At 31.2% G+C, this 19,664-nt stretch overlaps 1 protein-coding gene across 1 annotated transcript; it reads left to right on the forward strand.

Annotated features, from left to right (window-relative positions):
* The first annotated feature begins 955 nt into the window (after window positions 1-955).
* On the forward strand, window positions 956-19,418 carry LOC108730138 (uncharacterized). Its single transcript, XM_018459640.1, has 4 exons — window positions 956-1,030; window positions 17,976-18,174; window positions 18,999-19,113; window positions 19,319-19,418. The coding sequence occupies exons 1-4, from the start codon at window positions 956-958 to the stop codon at window positions 19,416-19,418; spliced, it is 489 nt and encodes a 162-aa protein (XP_018315142.1).
* The last annotated feature ends 246 nt before the right edge of the window (window positions 19,419-19,664 follow it).

Below are 19,664 nucleotides of genomic sequence, written 5' to 3' on the forward strand. Positions count from 1 at the left end.
GGCTTCCGTAACGACTACAGTGTTTCAACCGAGATAACCGTTCTTCCTGTCTCTCGTTATCGGACAACAACGTTCAACGAGACGTACCGTTGGGCGCAAGAATGACATTAGGATTGTTTTCTGTGACTGAACTTGTATACATTTTTGGAATTTAAAGTGAGATAGATATATGTTTGATATTTGGCGAAGGCGAGAAAGAGAGTGCAGATTAGTGCAGGAATAAAAAACAATCATTCTCGCAACGCGTACGTCAGTGTTCCATCGCCGCTCATTTGTCGTATTCGAAATAAACGCATGTTTGTTGATGCGAACAGCTTTTTCGGTGAAAGAGAAAGACTTTCTTTATCTTGCAACGTGAAAAGCCGTTGAAAATGAAACTGCTATCGATCTGAGAAGCTGAATGAAAACGAATGCGCTTGGAGCGCGTCTTGTCTCTTGGAGTGTCTTGTCGCGTGAAGTTTGCGCGGAGTGAACGCGGCGGCGATTATCGCGACGCGACGTGACGCGCAGCAATTTTCGTGGCAGTGAACCGTCGGAACGTTGTCGCGGAGAGTTGCCGGTCGATGCCGCGCGTAATCGGGCGATATAATCGAGGTAATCGAGTATAGTGGAAGCTTTCGGAGAATCGCATTATCTCCGTGCGGTGGCCGTTACCGATTACATCATGCCAAGGTACCTGTCGATTTCGTCCGAGGACGCGTTTCGCGGTCACCGCGCCCGTTCGTCGTGATCGATATCGGGTGGATCAATAATCTCGGATCACGCTCGGCGCGCGCGAGAGAGTGGGAGGCGGTAGTGAGGTGCGATCATTCGCGAAGATGTGAGCCGTTTCCGGGTGGTGTATCGGCGCGTCCGCGAGGCCGTCGTAATCGCGGAGGCGGAGGGGGAGGGAGTGCGCGGGGGTGCTGTAGCTGGTACAGGCAGCAGTGGGCTCTATAAGGTGGCTGTGACGTCAATGCACATTTGCGCGCGGATTTTCGCGTGGGCATGGGACCTTCTCGTCGGTAGCGCAGCGTATCCGATGCAGCAGGTAAGCTTATCGTCTGCCCCCAATTCCGCCAATGTCAAGGTGGCGAAGAGGGTGGGAATGGCGTTCTACGGTCGCGGCGTTCTGGGAATTATCTTCGCCTCTGAGCGAAAATTTAATATGAATTTTGATCCCGCATATATCTAGGAAGCGTCTCACCCTCCTTCGTTACCCGGACGATTATACTCTCTAAATCTTTTGGAGTAAAATCAGCTTATTCCAAAAGACTGATAATTGAGCCAGTCTTGAAAAAAGAATGAAAATATTTTTACTCTTGAACAAGAGTGCTAGATTTTCACTCTTTAGAAGTGAAATTTCATTCTTTTGGAGTAAGATTTCACTCTTTTGGAGTAAAAAAGAGAAGTTTAGAGAGAAGAATGAAAATCTGTCACTCTTGTTCAAGTGTGAAAAATTTTCACTCTTTTTTTTCGAAGACTGACTCAATTTTTACTCCAAAAAATTTAGACATTATAGAATGAAATAAGATACAATGGCTGCCAAAAAGTTTCCTATCAGTTTAATTATATTGTGTTCATATAAAAAATCTTTATAAATAAAAATCTAGGAGTACTTATTCTTGTATTTAAAATATTATGTTCTTAAGTTGATTGCAACAAGAATTTTATTAACTTATAATATAAACTGAAGAATAGATTGACAAAGATTATCGTAAAATTATGTGTTGACCACAAATTTGGCAGTTATTGTATGTATGCGATCAACGCATATATGTACATGTGTCACTCATAATTAATGCCATAATTATTTTATTTTATATTATTGACTTAAAATTGTTTATACTATACAGGGTGTTTCCAAATTAAATCGCAAAACTTCGGGAGCGTGTAGAGGAGTAAAAAACTAAGAAAAAAAGTCCTATAGACATATGCTCGTTTTTGCTCCGTTTCAGAGAAATCGAAAAAAAATGTTTACATTTCTTGCCATATCTAGCACCGACATATTTGATTACATTTTCCACTTTCTGTTATGAATTTGTCAGTCGCTCTTTGAAAGCCTTTAACAGTAGATGAATTTTGTCTTTTGCAATATGCCGCGTACGTATTCTAATAGTGAATATGCTGATATGGTTTTTGTATACGGTTTCTGCAACGGTAATGCTTTAAAGGCGGTGCGAGAATATGCACGACGATTTCCAAACAGAAGAGTGCCAAACCGAAGAGTGTTTATGTTGACATTTAATAGATTGCGAGAGACTGGATCATTTTCAATTCGACAAGAAAACAACCGATTTCAAGCAGCGTTACGAAGAGATTTGCAGGCAGGGAACATTTGAGCAACATTTGAGAAATCGTATCGTAGCTGCAGCGAACAGAATATCGCAAGAATTTGCGCAGTGCCTGGCTGCTACAAGAGCCGTGTTTGACAGATGCAATGCTTGTATTGCTGCAAGAGGTGCACATTTCGAACAAAATCTTCATTAAAAAGTTTATAAATAAAATAATTAAAAATTTAATTTGGAAACACCCTGTATATACAGCAATTAAAGAAAAAAAATGGAAATATTTTTTATAATAATATATAACTGTTTTTTTTATGTATTAAATTTTTTTTATAATGATAATTTAATTAAATTTATAGGAAACTATTATATTAAAATACCAGAAATTATGCGTTGCACATATATAATATGTATTTTTATTGTATTGAATTGTTTTTTATCGTGTTTGTCTATGCAATTGAAATACGCGAATATCATCTTTATAGTTCATTTAGAAACAGCTGGTTATATTTAATTGGATATCAATATCGTTTTTGTTTAGTATTGTGTATAATTATTTTTCGGAGTACATGCCATTTTTCCTACTTTCAGTGCTGTATTTTGAATATTTTATTTCAAGTTAAAGGATTCCGCATTAAATATATCTATATGAAAAATTGGGTTTCGGTGAAATAATTGAAAGTTCTGATTTTTAATTTTAATTAGAATTTCAATATCTACAAATAAAGTCATTTAAAAAAGTTACGGACGCTAGAGAGATAACGTTCTTCATAATTATTTCATATTTATTCACATTTTTATGTAGTAATAAAAAAAATACCTTTTTATTAAAGTCACAGATCCAAAGGTACAAAAAGCGTCGACAAATAAAAATCAGCGCGCCTCAACTCTCTCTCTTCCTAAAAGGGAGTTCAACTAAAACTGAAATGAAGTTAGTCTTCATGTATAATATTATTATAGTATTGTAATAAATAAAAGATGTCATAGACACAATGCTCCATAATGTGGTGAACAAAAGATCTCAATAATGGATAATTTTTGAGCTATGGTATATCAAAAGTGAAGTTTTACATCTTTGATACACCATAGCTCAAAAATTATCTATGACATCTGTTGTTCATTACGTTACGAATTACATTATACATGAAAACTAACTCATTTCACCGGGATCCAATTTTCCATGTAATTAGTGTGGGGTCCTTTAATGATCGTGTCTATGTCGTCGATAAATTACTAGCATACGCAAGGGCGCTACAAACAGAGCTGTGAACTGAATGTCAATCGAACATTCAATTTCCACCGTTTGATTGTTTTTCGGAATGTTTTACATGGCCGATTGACAATGGTTGAAAAGACAGATGTACATCAGAGGATTGAAATTCTTGTTAGTAATGGTTATTTTTCTCTTTGTCTCACTCTTTTTTTAGTCTGTTTTTATAACATTTCATATTCGTATATGCCTTCGACATATTAAAATATAGACTTGTGTAAAAATATTACAGACGGGCTTTTTATATTTTTTATATTTCTAGAAATGAGTGAGCGAAAGAAAGTCAAGGCGCGTTGGTTTTTATTTGTCGACATTTTGTACCTTTTGATCTACGACTTTAATAAAAATACATTTTTTTATTACTACATAAATATGAATGAATATGAAATGATTGTGAAGAATGTCATCTCTTCCGTGCTCATCATTTTTTCGAACTACTATTTGTAGATATTAAAAAATTCTATTAAAATTAAAAAAAGCAGAATTAACTATTACAGTTATTTTGCTTGTTAATTTGATATTTATGCTGATGCATGTTTAATATTATAAACAATAATGCATTTGCTAAATCAGCGGATACAGATAAATTTTTTGATTAAGTTTGTCTAAAAATATATCGACACTTCAATTATTAACATTTTTTATTAATATTTAATGATAATATTTTTGAAAATTTACTTTGCTGTTATCCTTGCTTTTCACTTCACTCGTCTTATTTTTCACACAGAAATGCACGTGCAAATGTCGAGATAAATTTAGCGCAAGATAAAGTGAAAATTGTATATGGTCGTTCAATATAACAAATCTTAATACATCCAGCGGAGTTTAAGATCTCTTTGATCCTTGCTTTGCGAGTAAAAATCTGATAATATTCTCACGGTTAATATTACTTTGGAAAATTTTTTTTTTAATACTGCGTTATTCGATATTAATAGCTTTCAAATCATTCAAGACACACTCCTTCCTTCGGATGAATTTCCACGTTTTTACGCGGAAATATTATATAAGTTACATTAATTATACGCAACGAGTCGACTGTGATGTAATGTAGATATGCAAATGACTGAAAAAGATAAAATCTATATCGTATCTCATTTAATTAAATAATCAAGTTTACATTTTTCTTCAGATTTATTATATATTTTTTTTAATTAAAGATATTAATACATTTTTGTACGCGTGAGATCAATTGTACAATAAATGTAACATAGAAAAGTATAATCTTTGTTCAAATGCTATAAGAAATTGTATCTACAAAAATTTGATTGGTTATATTTTTATCTTACATTCACATAATAAAATTTATCTGGATTTTTTCTTCTTGATAATAACTAAATGATTTTGCCAATTTGATTTGATGTTTATTAAGCGTGACTGCAAAATATCGATAGAAATAGCAATTCAATTTAATCGCTTGCCTGAAAGAAAATTTTCACCACATCTTTTACACGTGTAAAAGATGACGTTTCCTGTTTGAGAAGGGGCATGTGAATGCCTTACACTAATTTGTACGTAGTGTCGCGCACAGTTATTTGCTTGCGATGTTCCCCATTAGCTAACAACCTAATTATGAGTCTCCGCTTTACCCGCTGTCCGTTGCTTTGTTTGCCTCTTTTCTATAAAGTTACTAATGTGTGTGTCCTCGAGCTAACAATTTTGGTCTTGTTTGCATGTTGTTAGCGAGATGGACAAAGAGGAAACATATGGAGTCTGAAAATGTGTTACTTTTACGCATCATTGCATTGACACATGATAATATTAATGAGATAATATTTGAAAATATACTCTTGTAAAAAATTAACACAAGTTACATTTTCTTAAAATTTAATTTATCGTAAATATAAACTGTAGTACAATTTATATGTATAGGTTTTTTTATATTAACGATAAATAATCAACGTCCTCTCCGGCTAAATAAACTTTTTAAAATGCATGATTGTTTATTGTCGCGTTTTGTTTGTTGTATCACGGAATGTTATTGTTTGCTATAGCAAATTGAGAAGTGTGGACGATACGATTTGATTAATTAAAATCAGTGGTACAAAAATGCAATGCTATCGTAGCTGTTCTCTAAAAAAATTTCACATCCAAATTTCTTTTTAGGTTATTTTAGATTATTAGAGAAATAAAAAAATTAGGAATAGAAATTGAACATAACTTATGTAACGCATAATAAATATAAATAAGGTATGACATATAATATGTCTTATGTATTTATTGTTACGTTTTACAATTTCTATTTCTAATTTTTTTATTTCATTAAATTTAATCTTTATTCTTGTTCTTAATATTTCATTATGCGTAGTAGATTGTAGAAAAATTTACTCACGTAAGAATAAATGAATGCAACAAAGCTGTATCGAATGTACGTCAGTGCGGTTTCGATAAATGCGGATAAATGCGCGAGAAACGCAATTGGCGCGATTATGCAACTCTTTCGAATATCTCGATCGATTAGATTATAATGATTCAAACGCGCGGGTTTTGCGGTTCTCATGAAGTTTGTTCGCAATTTAACATGCACGTTAATTTCTGTACTAATTCTGCGATTTAGCCATCCATCATATATGAGCGATATTAATTCGCGCTCATGTTTACATGGAAGCGAACGGATGTTTACATTTTGTTACATCGTTACACAAAGTGAAAGTATTCGCAATTGATCATGAATATAATTATACAATAGAATATTATTATTAATTGACTGAATATATGTATATAGTATTATGTAATAATATTATTACTGCCCAATTAATTAATTAATTATAATTTCATAGTTAACTTTGATCATACTTGATAATATCAAATGACGCAATTGAGAGTATCGATTAAGCATACATAGCACAATAACTTTATAATAATAAGATTTTATATTTTAAAGAAACTACGCGGTTTACAGATTATTTCCGTGTTTTGATACATCGTTGAAAACGTTTCGTGAATATTGTAGTTTGCTTCATTAGGGAGAGAAGCAACCTGAGCCGCAACTCATATAATAACTATAAATAAAATTTGTAGTTATTGAATCACACGAATTTATTTAATTATAAACATATCAAAGAATATCGATTACGCTATTTGATATTTTCTCAGCTTTAATAATGTTCTTTAAATTTTTAAGGATTCTTTTTAATTAATGTTTTTGTTCCCTATGAATATTTTTAAAAGATTGGTTGATTCGATCACTCGTTTTATTCATTTGAACGGATTCGTTTGAATATTCAGATCGGAATCTGACACAGATGAAGGTACGATAATATATGGTATGCACGGAATAGAAAGAAATTCAGATGAAAAAATTTCAAGAGAAAGTTGAGGCAGTTCTCAGTTGTATTATTTCAGAAAAGTAAAAAAAAAAAATCTGGACTAATAGTGTTATATTCTTGTATAATCGGATCGCGCGATATGAATTACGTCATATAACTCGATAGCGTCAGAACTCCGCACGTCGTCGCCGTTAACGTCGCAAATAATTACTGTGAAACGGGATTACATTGCACAGCGAAGATAATTTTCCATTGCAGTAAATAGAGGAATCATCGCGGACTTACCGCGAGAATTTTCTAGATGCTAAATATTGTTGAATTCCTTTTCGGCTGTAGGATAAAAGCGCATTTGACAGTTAATTTTCTCCTTGTTTTTAATGCTACTTGTTCACAATATACATAGTCCTTTCTGTACTTTCCGTTTAATTGCTTAGAAAGGATCCACTTTCAAACTTAATGAAGTTTCTGTTCGGCGTGTAACGAAAACTGCATGCATTTACGATGTCTAAATATTTGCCGCCGTGAATGCAACGGTAACTTTCACAAAGCACTGTTTCATCAATCACTAAGCACGTCACTTTCCACGATAAACAATGCGTGCGCACTTTTGATATCGTCCCGAGTAATAAGGACATATCCCATTTTCTCGGCGCGCTAACATGGATCGTGAATATAAAACTGCCGCTGAATATACTGTAACTTGCCTGTGATAAGTCACAAGTTATTGCCGGGAAGTTATAGTTCAGAGCTTTCTTCAAAGAGCACTTCGACGAAACCTCGGCAAAAGTCTCATCATCATTAAACTCGCTACTTCCGCGTCTTGCTGTGTCGTTAATGTGCACCGACTTGATTCACGTTGACATGATAAATTTAGGATGAAACGGGGAATGTTGTTCGTTAATTAATCGTCAGTAATACTAGAGAGATTGAGCAATTTTTCTGCAATTTTAAAGTAGATCTTAACCCTCCATTTGCAACATCATGTTTTTATTCCCTCTGTTCGCAATCTGTTTTTTTTACTGTTCTTTCAAAAAATATGGAAAAATTCATGATTACTTTTTCACATCTCTTATATTGCAAAATAGTTTTTTAACAAGATATTTCAGGAAAGGGAACTCCGATCTCCTTCATTTTGAAGAAATTTGAGAATGAAATTTCTCTTGTGCCAAAAAAGATCCAAATCGCAGAGAGAGTTAATAAGAAAGACTTGTTTACATGCTCTTCTTTCATTTTTGGTTTTTATTTTTATTTAAACTGTTATATTGTTTCGTTAATGTACATCAGAATTCGTTAAAACACTTTTTACTATGATGTATGAGTACTGTAGATACATTGATAATGCTTTTGATGAGCTATTACGTCATTTACCGCTCTATCTTGAAGGATGCATTTGTATGATGAAAGTGGAAGTTCGTTTCGACGAGTTCCGCCCAGTTCCCGATAAATGTGAAAAGTTTGCGCGCAGAAGAGTGCGCACAAAAGCGTTGCACGTCTCTTCTTTTCTCATGCTAAACGTATTCGAGCGTATCTCGCTATATGTCAAATCAAACGTTTAACGATTAACGAATTATTGACATCGTTGTCAATACTTACAAAAACTGTTTGTACTTGTTTTTTTTCCAATTTCGATAATTTTGCACATTCGCAGTAATACTAAAGTCATGCATTCTAATAATATATTCTCACATTACTGTGTATAATTATTCTAACATGTACGATAACCATAGATGCGTCATCATTTTACGAAAGCTTCTTTTTGTATTGTTACCGTTTTTCACGCCGCTTGAAAGATACATGGTTCTTTATGAGGTATCGAGCTTTCTGCAGTGGAAGGTCAAAGGTCGCTGTCGGTTGCAATCAGTTAAAAGATTTTCCGTGCAATAATCATTTTGCGTATATGTATACATATAGTGTTTTACGCGTATAATACTTTAATTTTTTCTGATGATTAAATAACATATATTTATAAAACTAATATGAATATATCGAGATGTTGCGATTTAAATATTCTTTCAGTTAAAACTGACGAGTGATCGCGTAGAGTTTGCACGTTTCCATAACTGCACTTATATTGTATCGAGTATCGATATGTTGATTTTTAACTGAAATTGGTCTTTAAAAGGTGGCTTTTCACACTGTCGCTCAATGCTCATTTTCAGCGTCAAGATATATGATCTAAATTGACCATGGACTCTGAAAAATGCAGGAAAATGATGTAGTATCACATATAACGTTCAATTTTGAACCGATCTGTCATGTTGGAAGTTGAATAAATATCCAACCTTCACAGTTTCAAACGCTAAGCGAGACCACGTGGCTGTGCTGACGTTGGTTTTCAGCGTTTCATGAAATGGCACCTTATTATTGCTTTTATCGTGCAATAATAAGGTGCCATTTCATAATTAATTAATTCGCACGACTTGTAAACATGTCGAGAAGCAAGAATTATTTATTGAAGTAAATATTTTGCGTAATTATAAAAATTGGAAATGGAAAGTAAAAATTGTTTTACAATGTTTATGAAAGGTAATTTTTTTAACTTTACTTGCTTTTAAATATACATATATACGTTTATCCGTAAAAAGCGAGCTAGTGTAACGTCATAGTTTTTTTGCGGCTCGTTTTTTGCAAATGAATATATTTATGCTTACACTTTGAACTTTTCGATTTAAATTTATTTTTGTAAAATTGTTGGTTTTAAATCGAGGAAGTGAGTAATAGAAAAATTAAATCGAATTGTGAAATAACAAGAAATAATCGATCGATTTTTCATTAATAATATATTTCGCAGGATTTATTCGTTTAAAATTTATAATAACACATGCACAATAGTGAATTTTGATTATATATTTTCGATGGAACGTACATCGCGTTTTAATTAGTCATTAACTTGAGCTTATATTAATTATATCGTACGGTAACAGGATGAAAGTATCGATATCATTATTGAATTTTTCGATCATTAACGAAACGTTGCGAGCACGGAATAGATTAACTTTAAGTTATTTAGTAATGTAACGCTTAATTAATAAGAACAACTGTGCTATTAATCTCATATTTTAATATTTGTTAAACATATGCAATATAAAATCGGTATTTATATCAATAATTTGTTAAATCCTTCGCTGTTCAAGATTGCGTTAATTTGCTAGGATATTGATGAGCACAGCGATGTCAGAGATGTATTTCTCGACTGAGGATTTATTTCCTGATAGCACATCAGACCGTGTATTTCCGAAGAAAACTTACCTGAGATGAATGTTCCGTTTTATTCTCGTAACAACGCTACCAGTGAAATAAGAAAGGAAGAGTTGAAAGATCAAGGGAGAGCTTTCTCCGTAATTTGATCCCTTCTTTCGGGAGCGTACTTATAGGCTATATTAAGACATGTTTTCTAAGAAAATAAATGAGTTTAGAAATTCGAAGAGATGCTTGTTAATTAATAATTCATTCTGATATCGTGTGGTTTTTGTTTATATATTGTAACAGGAATTATTTATTGTATATGTTATGTAAAAAATTGTTGGACAAATATATTCTTTTATGGAAAACACATTATTCATAAATTAGCATGATCGATCATAATATGAAATTTAATTTTTAAATGTAACAATGTTCTAGTAATTTTCTTTCATTTTAAAAGAGTAATTCTTCGTACTTTTGAGAAAATACAATATTTTGATATATTCAAATTTCTAATTTACTGCTATAAGGATAAATACAAAATTAATGAAAGTTATGTTTTATTTTAATAAAAATTATTGTTATTTTAATGAAAATTATGTTTTAATTAAATTTTTAAAAATTAAAAAAATTGGTTAGATTATTGTATTGGATTTTTTTAAAAAAGAGGAATACATGTGTGTACATTTTTGCTTATTTATTTTCAAATATTCATATTCTAAAAGTTAAAATTAGATAAATAGAATGGAGCAAACTATGGAATAGTTTAGTAGAATAAAAATTAGTATAAAAAGTAAAATAAAAAAAATTTTATCTGGAAATTTGCTTGCTCGTCAATCAATTACTGTCTTGATATTCTACGCAATGTCTCACGAGTTGACACCAGATTCCGTCAGGTGCAGCGGTTCAATTTATCTTTGCTGGTTTCACAGAATGTGTTTTCTGTACGTGTGCACGTGCATATGAGGATATTAGGATCTTGGTTTATCCCCTTGAGATTTGCCAACGGCTCTGGATACACTCGATGACGATGTGTTAGCTGTTATTCTCGTTTGCAGGGGGAGATTGTTGATTCTTGAGAATTTCCATCGAAATAAGATACTCGGTTTCCACCTTTGTCAAATAAAATTTTAAATAGTTGTACTCTATCTTTAGAAGTAATATTGTTTGTATATATATATATGTATATGAATTTAATATTAATTTTATTATCTTAATATTTAGAAAATAGTGTATGTGTGTGTTTTATACCTTTATAATATGACGGTTGTTCATTCAATTCTCTAATTCACAATCTAAATCGCGATTTAGCTTATATATGTTAATATGTTTATCTTATTTTCAAATTGTTTGTAAGATTGTATTATCTCAAATAAGAATTAAATAACCATATTTGGCATAATAATGGGAATACTGAAAACGTAAATCTTTATAGACTCATATTTTTTTTTAACATATTCTGACAAGGAAACCCGTGGAAGGGACAAGGACTCCCTCCGATTTTGATGAATTTTGAATATGTTGTTTTTAAGACAAAAATAAGGAACAAATTATTTTTTATAAGAGCTCAATCGTACTTTTAGGGGGTGTAATATTCTTTTGAAGAAAATTGGTTTTTTTTAAAGCGAATATCATCGAAACTGTAAGAGATAGAAAAAAATGTTTTGAATACAGTTGAAAAGTACTTTATAATAATAATAATTTTTAAAAAATTGTATAAATAAAATTTTTATGTATAAAATATAAAAATTAAAAAATGTTTTATAAAATTATAATTATTAAATACTGTTAAGGGGATCTTAAAGCCGTTTGTATTACCGACTAAACCATATAACTTTTGTATAACAATTACTTTTTTCCTTTTTTACAGATTCGAAAATCCACAATTAAAATACACGCATTAATACGTGTCTATGAAGTGGAATTCATGTTGAGAACGATAAAAATTTCGAAATTGAGATTTTTATTAGCATTTCTTGATCCAATATGATGCTGTAGTCGCTATAGAGCTACAACATTTGTTTCATGTAAAAGTTCTGCAATTTGTACTTATGAAATAGTAGTCCACAGACTAGTAGTTTGCTCGAAGAAACAACGTGGAGGTCTTAGAATTGGACTTAGATTCGGTTTCACTAATGTAAGGTTAACTTATTGTTCATCTTTTTCTAATTCTTAGAGTTAGAAAAAGTTAAAGAGAAAATTGAACCGAGATTAAAGTCAATCTTGCCTAGGCAGAACAAGTCACGTTAAAATAATATTAAAATAAATCAGAAATGATTGAAAAATGACTTTTAATGATCATTTTGGAGTTATTTTGACATCATTTTGATATCATAATGACTTGTTGTTCTGCTTGGGTGCATTGCTGGAACCGGGTCTTAGACGTCTAATTAAAACGTTATCGTTATACGAACATTTATGTGTATGTGCAATGTGCGTGAGGTATTGATGTAGTATATGTATATGTAGTGATATTGTCAATAACAAGTAAATCGTCTGTATCGTGTATAAATGCTTCTTACACGATCTCTCTCCTTCTAACGACTAATCGTCTTTAGGATCTCTTTAAAACTATTCAACTTTTATTTTAAACATTTTGTTCTATTACAGTTTCGACGATATTTACTTCGAAAGACAATAACCGATTTTCTTTAAAAGGTATTGCATTCTTTAAAAGTGCGATTAGATTCTTATAAAAGATACATGTCCCTTATTTTTATCTAAAAAATATATTTAAAGTTCATCAAAATCAGAGAGAAACACTTCCATGGATTTCCTTGTAAATAATGGCCTCCACTTACGAACAGACCAGGTGTCATTTTTTACGGAACATTATGTGCTTTATAATTTGCAACTTGAGAAACGCATATCTTTAGATAAGAGGTAGAGAGTATTTGAAAAATGAATCCCGTGGGAAAGAAGAAAATTTTATAACGAGGTATCGACCTTTTATTATCCAACCGGGAAATAACCAGTGATTACGTATGCATAGGTTACGTTACTAGTTTATTGATTTTTGGACAAGACCGAGCACGTATTCACTGAATAAAGCGGTGACGTTTCCTTGTATGCTTCACGAACACCTGTAGATCCCATTGCAAACTGTGTCGCCAAGCGAGCGACGTTTATGCATATAGAATTGTATTGTTTTTATTATATGTAGTGTGTATAGAGGATAATCCTCTGTTTTTGCATGTGCTGCGATTCTCGTTCGAGCGGATGTAATCTCGCGTAATATCACTTTGTCCAACTTTTCTCGTTAAATCAACGTAAAATTTTCGCTTAAATTTACAAAGTACACTTGTAAAAATTCATAAATACTTTTCAGATCTGCGATATTATACAGGTATAATGTTTACTCTTTCACTGCATGTCTATTTATCATATTTAGCTAGCAAGGTATTGTAGAAAAGCGTTCTTTGCTGCGATACATTATCTCTCTATGAAACATATATGCTATCCGTCTTGAAAGTTTTGTATTTGTAATATTTTTGAAGAGAGGTCCATTAGTTCATAAGTCACCATGAACTTTTCTGACAAGGCTACAGTGACACGATCCTTGATGCGAGGGAGAATTTATATAAAGATGAATTTATCTTATATGTAGTAATCAAATTTAGGATGGATAAGTTACAGATTTGAAATATGCGACAAACAATTTCAATAAATTATAGTGACACCCAATAGTTTCTATTCAAATACGGCTTAATGTTTTTTCTTTGTTAATTTTTTTTGCTGGAAAGATTCGTTTTGCTGGAAACTCTTAAAAAGGGAGAAAATACCTTTTTAAGTATTCTTCCACCTAATTTTCACGTAATAAGTAATGAATTTTATTTTTGATGCTAACAAAATAAGATATTGCTTAAATGAAATTTGGTCGTGGATTATATTGTATAGAAGTATAGACATTTTTTAATATTCCAACAATTTAATATTCCAACAATTTAATATTCCAACAATTTAATATTCCAACAATTTAATATTCCAACAAGTTTTGAAAATCAAACGTTTAAATTATCTAAGTCTACACACATAGAGTGTATAATTTAAAATTATTAACAATCTCAAATATGTTAGACGTATCAAATGCTGTGTTGTTATTTAACTTATAATTAATGCTTATAATTATCTATAATTATAAGCATTAATGCTTATAAATAGATACATATCACATGTTGTATTGTTATTAAACTTTTAATTAATTTATACATTTATGTATTATTATTGTAACGTATTGATTTGTACTTTTGAATTTGATTTGTATTTTTGAATTTTCTTTTATTGCGTTTTTTTTTTGAAAATTTTATATCGAACGATTATTACGATATCCTTATCGATTACGAGAAGCGATTAAGACAATCGGTTCGACCGATGGATTGAATAAATGCTATGAACAGGAAAGCGGTTATCCGTTATTGGGATTTGTCTCGAAAGAAAATACAGCTAAGAGGAAAATTTTCGATCGATATGTAATTACGACTTGTGGTCCACAGGGCAATAGAACAGCTTTGCATCGTGGTTAAATATTTGCTGTGGTAAATAAACGAGTAAAGTCTGCGCGTTTATTTGATTCGGAAGGAAAAGTATATAAATTAAACACGAAAAGAAGAAATATACTTTACAATACAAACAAAAATACGTTTCAGATCATATATCATTAAAAGTTTATTTTACGTTTGATATTATGAAACATTAATCTGGTTAACAGAATTGACAATTTGAATCTTTTCTATCTTTTCTATATTTGAATTTTTCTATATTTTATAATTTTGATATCAAAAAATATTAAAAATAATATCACAAAAATTTTATCGATAAATATATCTATTTGATAAAGTTTTATTAAATATAAATATAAAGATTCAAATTGTCAATTCTGTTAAACGGATTAATATGTCATGATATCAATTGTGAAATAAACTTTTAATGTTTTAAAGGATGATGCATTTTAATTAATTTTATGAGTTCTGTAAAAATTTGAAATTTTGTAAGAATTGTTTTCTAATCAATATCGTTGTGTATCAATATCGAGATCGATTTATTAATAGTAAAATAATTTTCATTGATTTGCACGTGATGGTAATTAGCATTTGAAAGAACTGTTAAAGATTGTGTTTCTTGGTCATCAATGGCGATTATTGATGTTCCAATCGATATTCGTGTCCTTGTATCTGTTTCCATTGAGCGGAAAGTTCAAAGCGTGCAAACCGATAGCGATATTAACGTTAATATATGCAAGAAACTGCGGTGATGCGAAAATTACTTTGTTGCAATAAATCCCAATGGACATGGAATTTTACATGAGTATGTTAATGTTTCAAGTGCACTCGATTGTATGGACATAATTTCTCTCTACTTGTTATATTCAAACGCATAGTTTTAGAGTCACATTATTACTGTGAGGCCGTAACGGTCGTGTTCTAAAATCTGTATACAATTAAAAGCATACAGCTACAATCTGTTGGTAATTTATAGTTTTCTAGAAACTTCTGAATTTTTATAGATCTCTCGCGTAATAAATACAGAGTCTTGTCTATATCTAAAAAAGTAAAATATTATAACCATCGGCTGGAGGTATTGAATGAAATTTTATTATAACGGAAATGTTACACGGTATTCGTTGCAACGGAATTTCATTGTATATTCAATAAGAGCTTTAAGGATTTTAATGTTATTTGAAACGTTGAATGAATGTTGAGCTTACATTGAATTCTGCGTTATTTCGGAGAGAAGCGGAGAGAGAAATATAAAAATATCGTTAACGAGAATATTTTAGATCTCTATAATTTTACTTATTGCAGATTGTATTTAATGGAAGCACGACACTCTTGTGTTGTTTGCCGAAAAGTGGTTACGATAACGAAGTCACGTTTCCGTGACTATGAAATCGTTCGTCATCAATTGGATGATTTACTCGTTATCGGTTGACTATTCTGATATGCATGAATAATCATTCTCCCAATTATTTCTACGCACATTGATTTGCTAACATGCATTCGCGTTACAATCTGCATAACAATTTTATACGCAATATAACATCATTTATAAATTGACAATGTTAAATTTCTCGCTGATATTTATAACGGTGTGAAATACATACAAATAATACGTTCTATATTTTTGACCTATAAAATGTAAGTATTATTTTATAGCGCTATATAATTTGACATCGATTTTCAATTACGGATGTAATTTCTTTTTGTTGAATTTTGTTAACTTTTGACATTTTGTAATATCTAAATAAGTATATCCGATTTTCCAAAGTAACTGTGAAGGTTATTCTGGAAATGTAAAACGTGATTAATTATTGGCTTTAGATTTGTGAATTTTATTTGTGAATTCTGAGAGGATTTTAATTTTAATAGAATCCCTGAAAATAATTTAATTAACTGTATTATGTATGTTGCTGTAGCTTCCTAATCCGACATACAATACAACATTTATGTGCTGCTGTTGAAATTTTACACTTTGCTTCGTATTAGCACTATGTTGTAAATGAGAAATTCCAGAAAAGTACGTCGTTAATTTAGAACCTCGTATATCTTACTATCAGAAGAAAATGTATACATTATAGAGTCAACAGGCATTGCCGACTAAAGATAGATATAGCATTAGTACCTTAGTCACTCGGTACAGAGTGATATTTGTAATTCGATTAAACGTTTCGATTTTATTACAAACGTTTACCTTTGTGTCGGTTAATTACATTTTATAGTTCCCGATACTTGTTCGCGACGTTTGTACGTAATTCAGTTCGTAATAATAGACAATGTAATAGTAGTTATAGTTCGACACGATCCACACTTGAACCATGAAATTTCCGAACAAATTTTGGTTAGTTATAACCAAATTTATGGCCTAATATATAACGTGGTTATAAGGAATATAAAATGGAATAAAATTTTCTCTAACATTATTAGCATATTTTTATATATACCTAATTATTCTATCGTAAGTGCTATAGGTTTCAATAATTTGTTACCAAAAGTGTTTATTTTATATTGACTTCATAACATAAAAATCAATGTTATTTAATTAAATTATCGAGACAATGATATTTTTTAAATTATAAAAGTAGAGGAAGGTCACCGATACTGACATAGGTTTCCTAAAGCGACATCCCCTTATTTCTTAGAAACTAACCTTTGCGTTATTAATACTAATAAAAACGTGATCTGTTTAGCTAATTAAAGAAGTACAAACTCATAATTCATATATTTGTGGCTTATTTCTATACCATATCAGCTAAAAACAAATTCTATGAATTCGAGAAGAAAATTCTTACAGTGTTCTTTTGCAAATTGCGTAATTAAAATAATAGTGACTGTATTATTGATAATATTATGTCATTTTAAATGTTTATAGTTTCATAAATTAGTTTTTCTTACAGAATAAGATATATCTTTATTTATAGAATAGGAATGTTGGCATTTTATTACCTACTATGTCAGTTTTGGAGCCCATTTTGTCACACGCTCATTTTTGCATAACTTATGAAAAACTTAATTATTGCAAAATTGCAAACAGTATTATAAAAACTGCTTATACTTTCTGATAGAAGACACTTTTTAATTTGTATTTATGTTTTTGAAGTTGCATTTTTACCTTTTGTTTAAGAAATATTGTCTAAAAACAAAGTGGTATGTCGGTATTGGTGACTTTCCTCTAGTTAAAAATGACTAACATACAGACATCATTTATAATGAAGCGATAAAATTTCATTGTCCTTCTCTCTGACGAATTTAGACGAATTTTATTTTTGTGGCACTTTAATTTTTGTATTTTTAAATAATATTTATTAAATCTAAATTAATATTTATATTATTGAATATTTAAAAAATTTAATGAAGAGATAGCTACGTTTGAAATTTGCTATAAAAATATTTTATATTATAACTGTAAGAAATATTTTATGTTATATCTTTTTAAATATATAAATATTTATAATTATTATAATAATTGAATATTTAATTAAACTTGTGTTAACAGTCTGTGGGAATAGAAGTACGGGTGACCAACGAGATTCCCGTCGTCTCGACGGAATCAAATGCCGTACGAGATGTAGCACCACCTTGGACTACCACATCGGCTCCGAGTCGAACTTCCCCGACAACTCCCACAAATCCACATTCCCAATTCTTATCGCCGCATGTTTTTCATGGACGGAACTCACTTTGTTCCGTAAATGGTAAGATTTTTAAATTATTATTTCGTATAAAACACGCGTGCGAAAAAAGAGAACAGAAATTACACTGGTTTTTTAATGCAATATTCACATCAATCTTTATTTTGTGCAATAATCGAGGTTAAATTGAAAAGAGACACAATGTATAAAATATAAACTGTATTCATTGTTAGAGATAAAAATATTTACATTGAGAAAAAAGATGTAATATATGAAATATCAATTACACTCATTGTTAAAGATATAAATATTCATATTTCCAATAGTCAGACTTTCAAAAATTTATAAAAATTGGAAAATGAATTTTTTTGGAGATCACGCGATTTATTATATGTATTGTTTTTCGAAATTTTATTTATTTAAATATTAAATTAGTTTTTAAATATTAAGGATATTAAAATAAATAACATTTTTATCTAAAATTTTGCACAATAGAATATGGAATAAAACTTTGATAAAAATAACGGAATAAAACTTATTGATAAAAATTTGTAAAGTATTAGTTGTCCGTCCACAAGACACAATTGCATAATAGGTTTAAGTGAAACATCTGAAATACAATCGACTATCCAACAATCATGTTCGATATTTGCGGAAAAAAACGAATTGTGTTATGTATTGTTTATACGCGACGAGATCGGAATTGATCATCATGACCCATTCAATCCCACACGATAGTAATCTCTTTAAATCGATGTTTTCTCCGCAAACACCTGTCTTCCTGGCGATACAATGTTGCTTCCCAGGAGGATGGCGGATTACGCGTGTAATGTCGGAGTATGACCTCACTTTATGGAGAATATCTCTGTACCGTTCGATTATTTCAGATTACACGCGAAGGAGGCGACCTATGACACTGCGCATCGGTCCTCGTTTGAGTCTCCCGAATAAGAGCACATCCGCGCCGACCACAACCACAGACGGGGAGTGGCGTGCACTTAGGTAAGTCTAATAGAATCTACTTCGCTGTTTCCTACAATTTCCGTTTCCGTATTTCGGTCGCAGTAAACCGCAACGTTGCACCGAGTTGCGCGCATGGCAAATAATATAGACTTATCGTGAAAGGACGTTTATGTCACTGTAAATTGGAAAGAGGTTTCTAATAAACTGTAATTATATCTTATTATTCTTTTTGCGTTAAACGTAGGAGAGCGTTTATATTACATGTAAAGTTGCTGATGTCAGTCGGAAATGAAAATCCGTCGCTGTTATTCAGTAGCGAAATTTTAGCGATATTTAACATTTAGTGATAGAATCCAGAATTGTTAAAATAAATGACGCCATTAGAACGCATTACGTTTTTACGGTGTTCTTTTTTTGATTCTCTTTGGACACTGTTGAATGAATAATTAACTGGTCTCACTGTGAAACAGATCCATGCGGGTCCATTGGAAAACGGATCCCTCTGTGTGTTATTATCATGGTAATTTGGTTGTATATGTCATCGTTAACATAAATTTGCATGCTTATGAAGATGATCTTGACTTTATCAC

This window comes from Mycetomoellerius zeteki, unplaced genomic scaffold, assembly GCF_001594055.1.
Source record: "Mycetomoellerius zeteki isolate Tzet28-1 unplaced genomic scaffold, Tzet1.0 scaffold85, whole genome shotgun sequence".
NCBI lineage: Eukaryota > Metazoa > Arthropoda > Insecta > Hymenoptera > Formicidae > Mycetomoellerius > Mycetomoellerius zeteki.

Coding starts and splice junctions, on each gene's coding strand:
- LOC108730138 (XM_018459640.1), top strand. CDS start 956: ATGCACATTTGCGCGCGGATTTTCGCGTGGGCATGGGACCTTCTCGTC. Junction 18,175..18,998: donor CTCACTTTGTTCCGTAAATG/GTAAGATTTTTA, acceptor CGATTATTTCAG/ATTACACGCGAAGGAGGCGA. Junction 19,114..19,318: donor GGGGAGTGGCGTGCACTTAG/GTAAGTCTAATA, acceptor CGTTAAACGTAG/GAGAGCGTTTATATTACATG.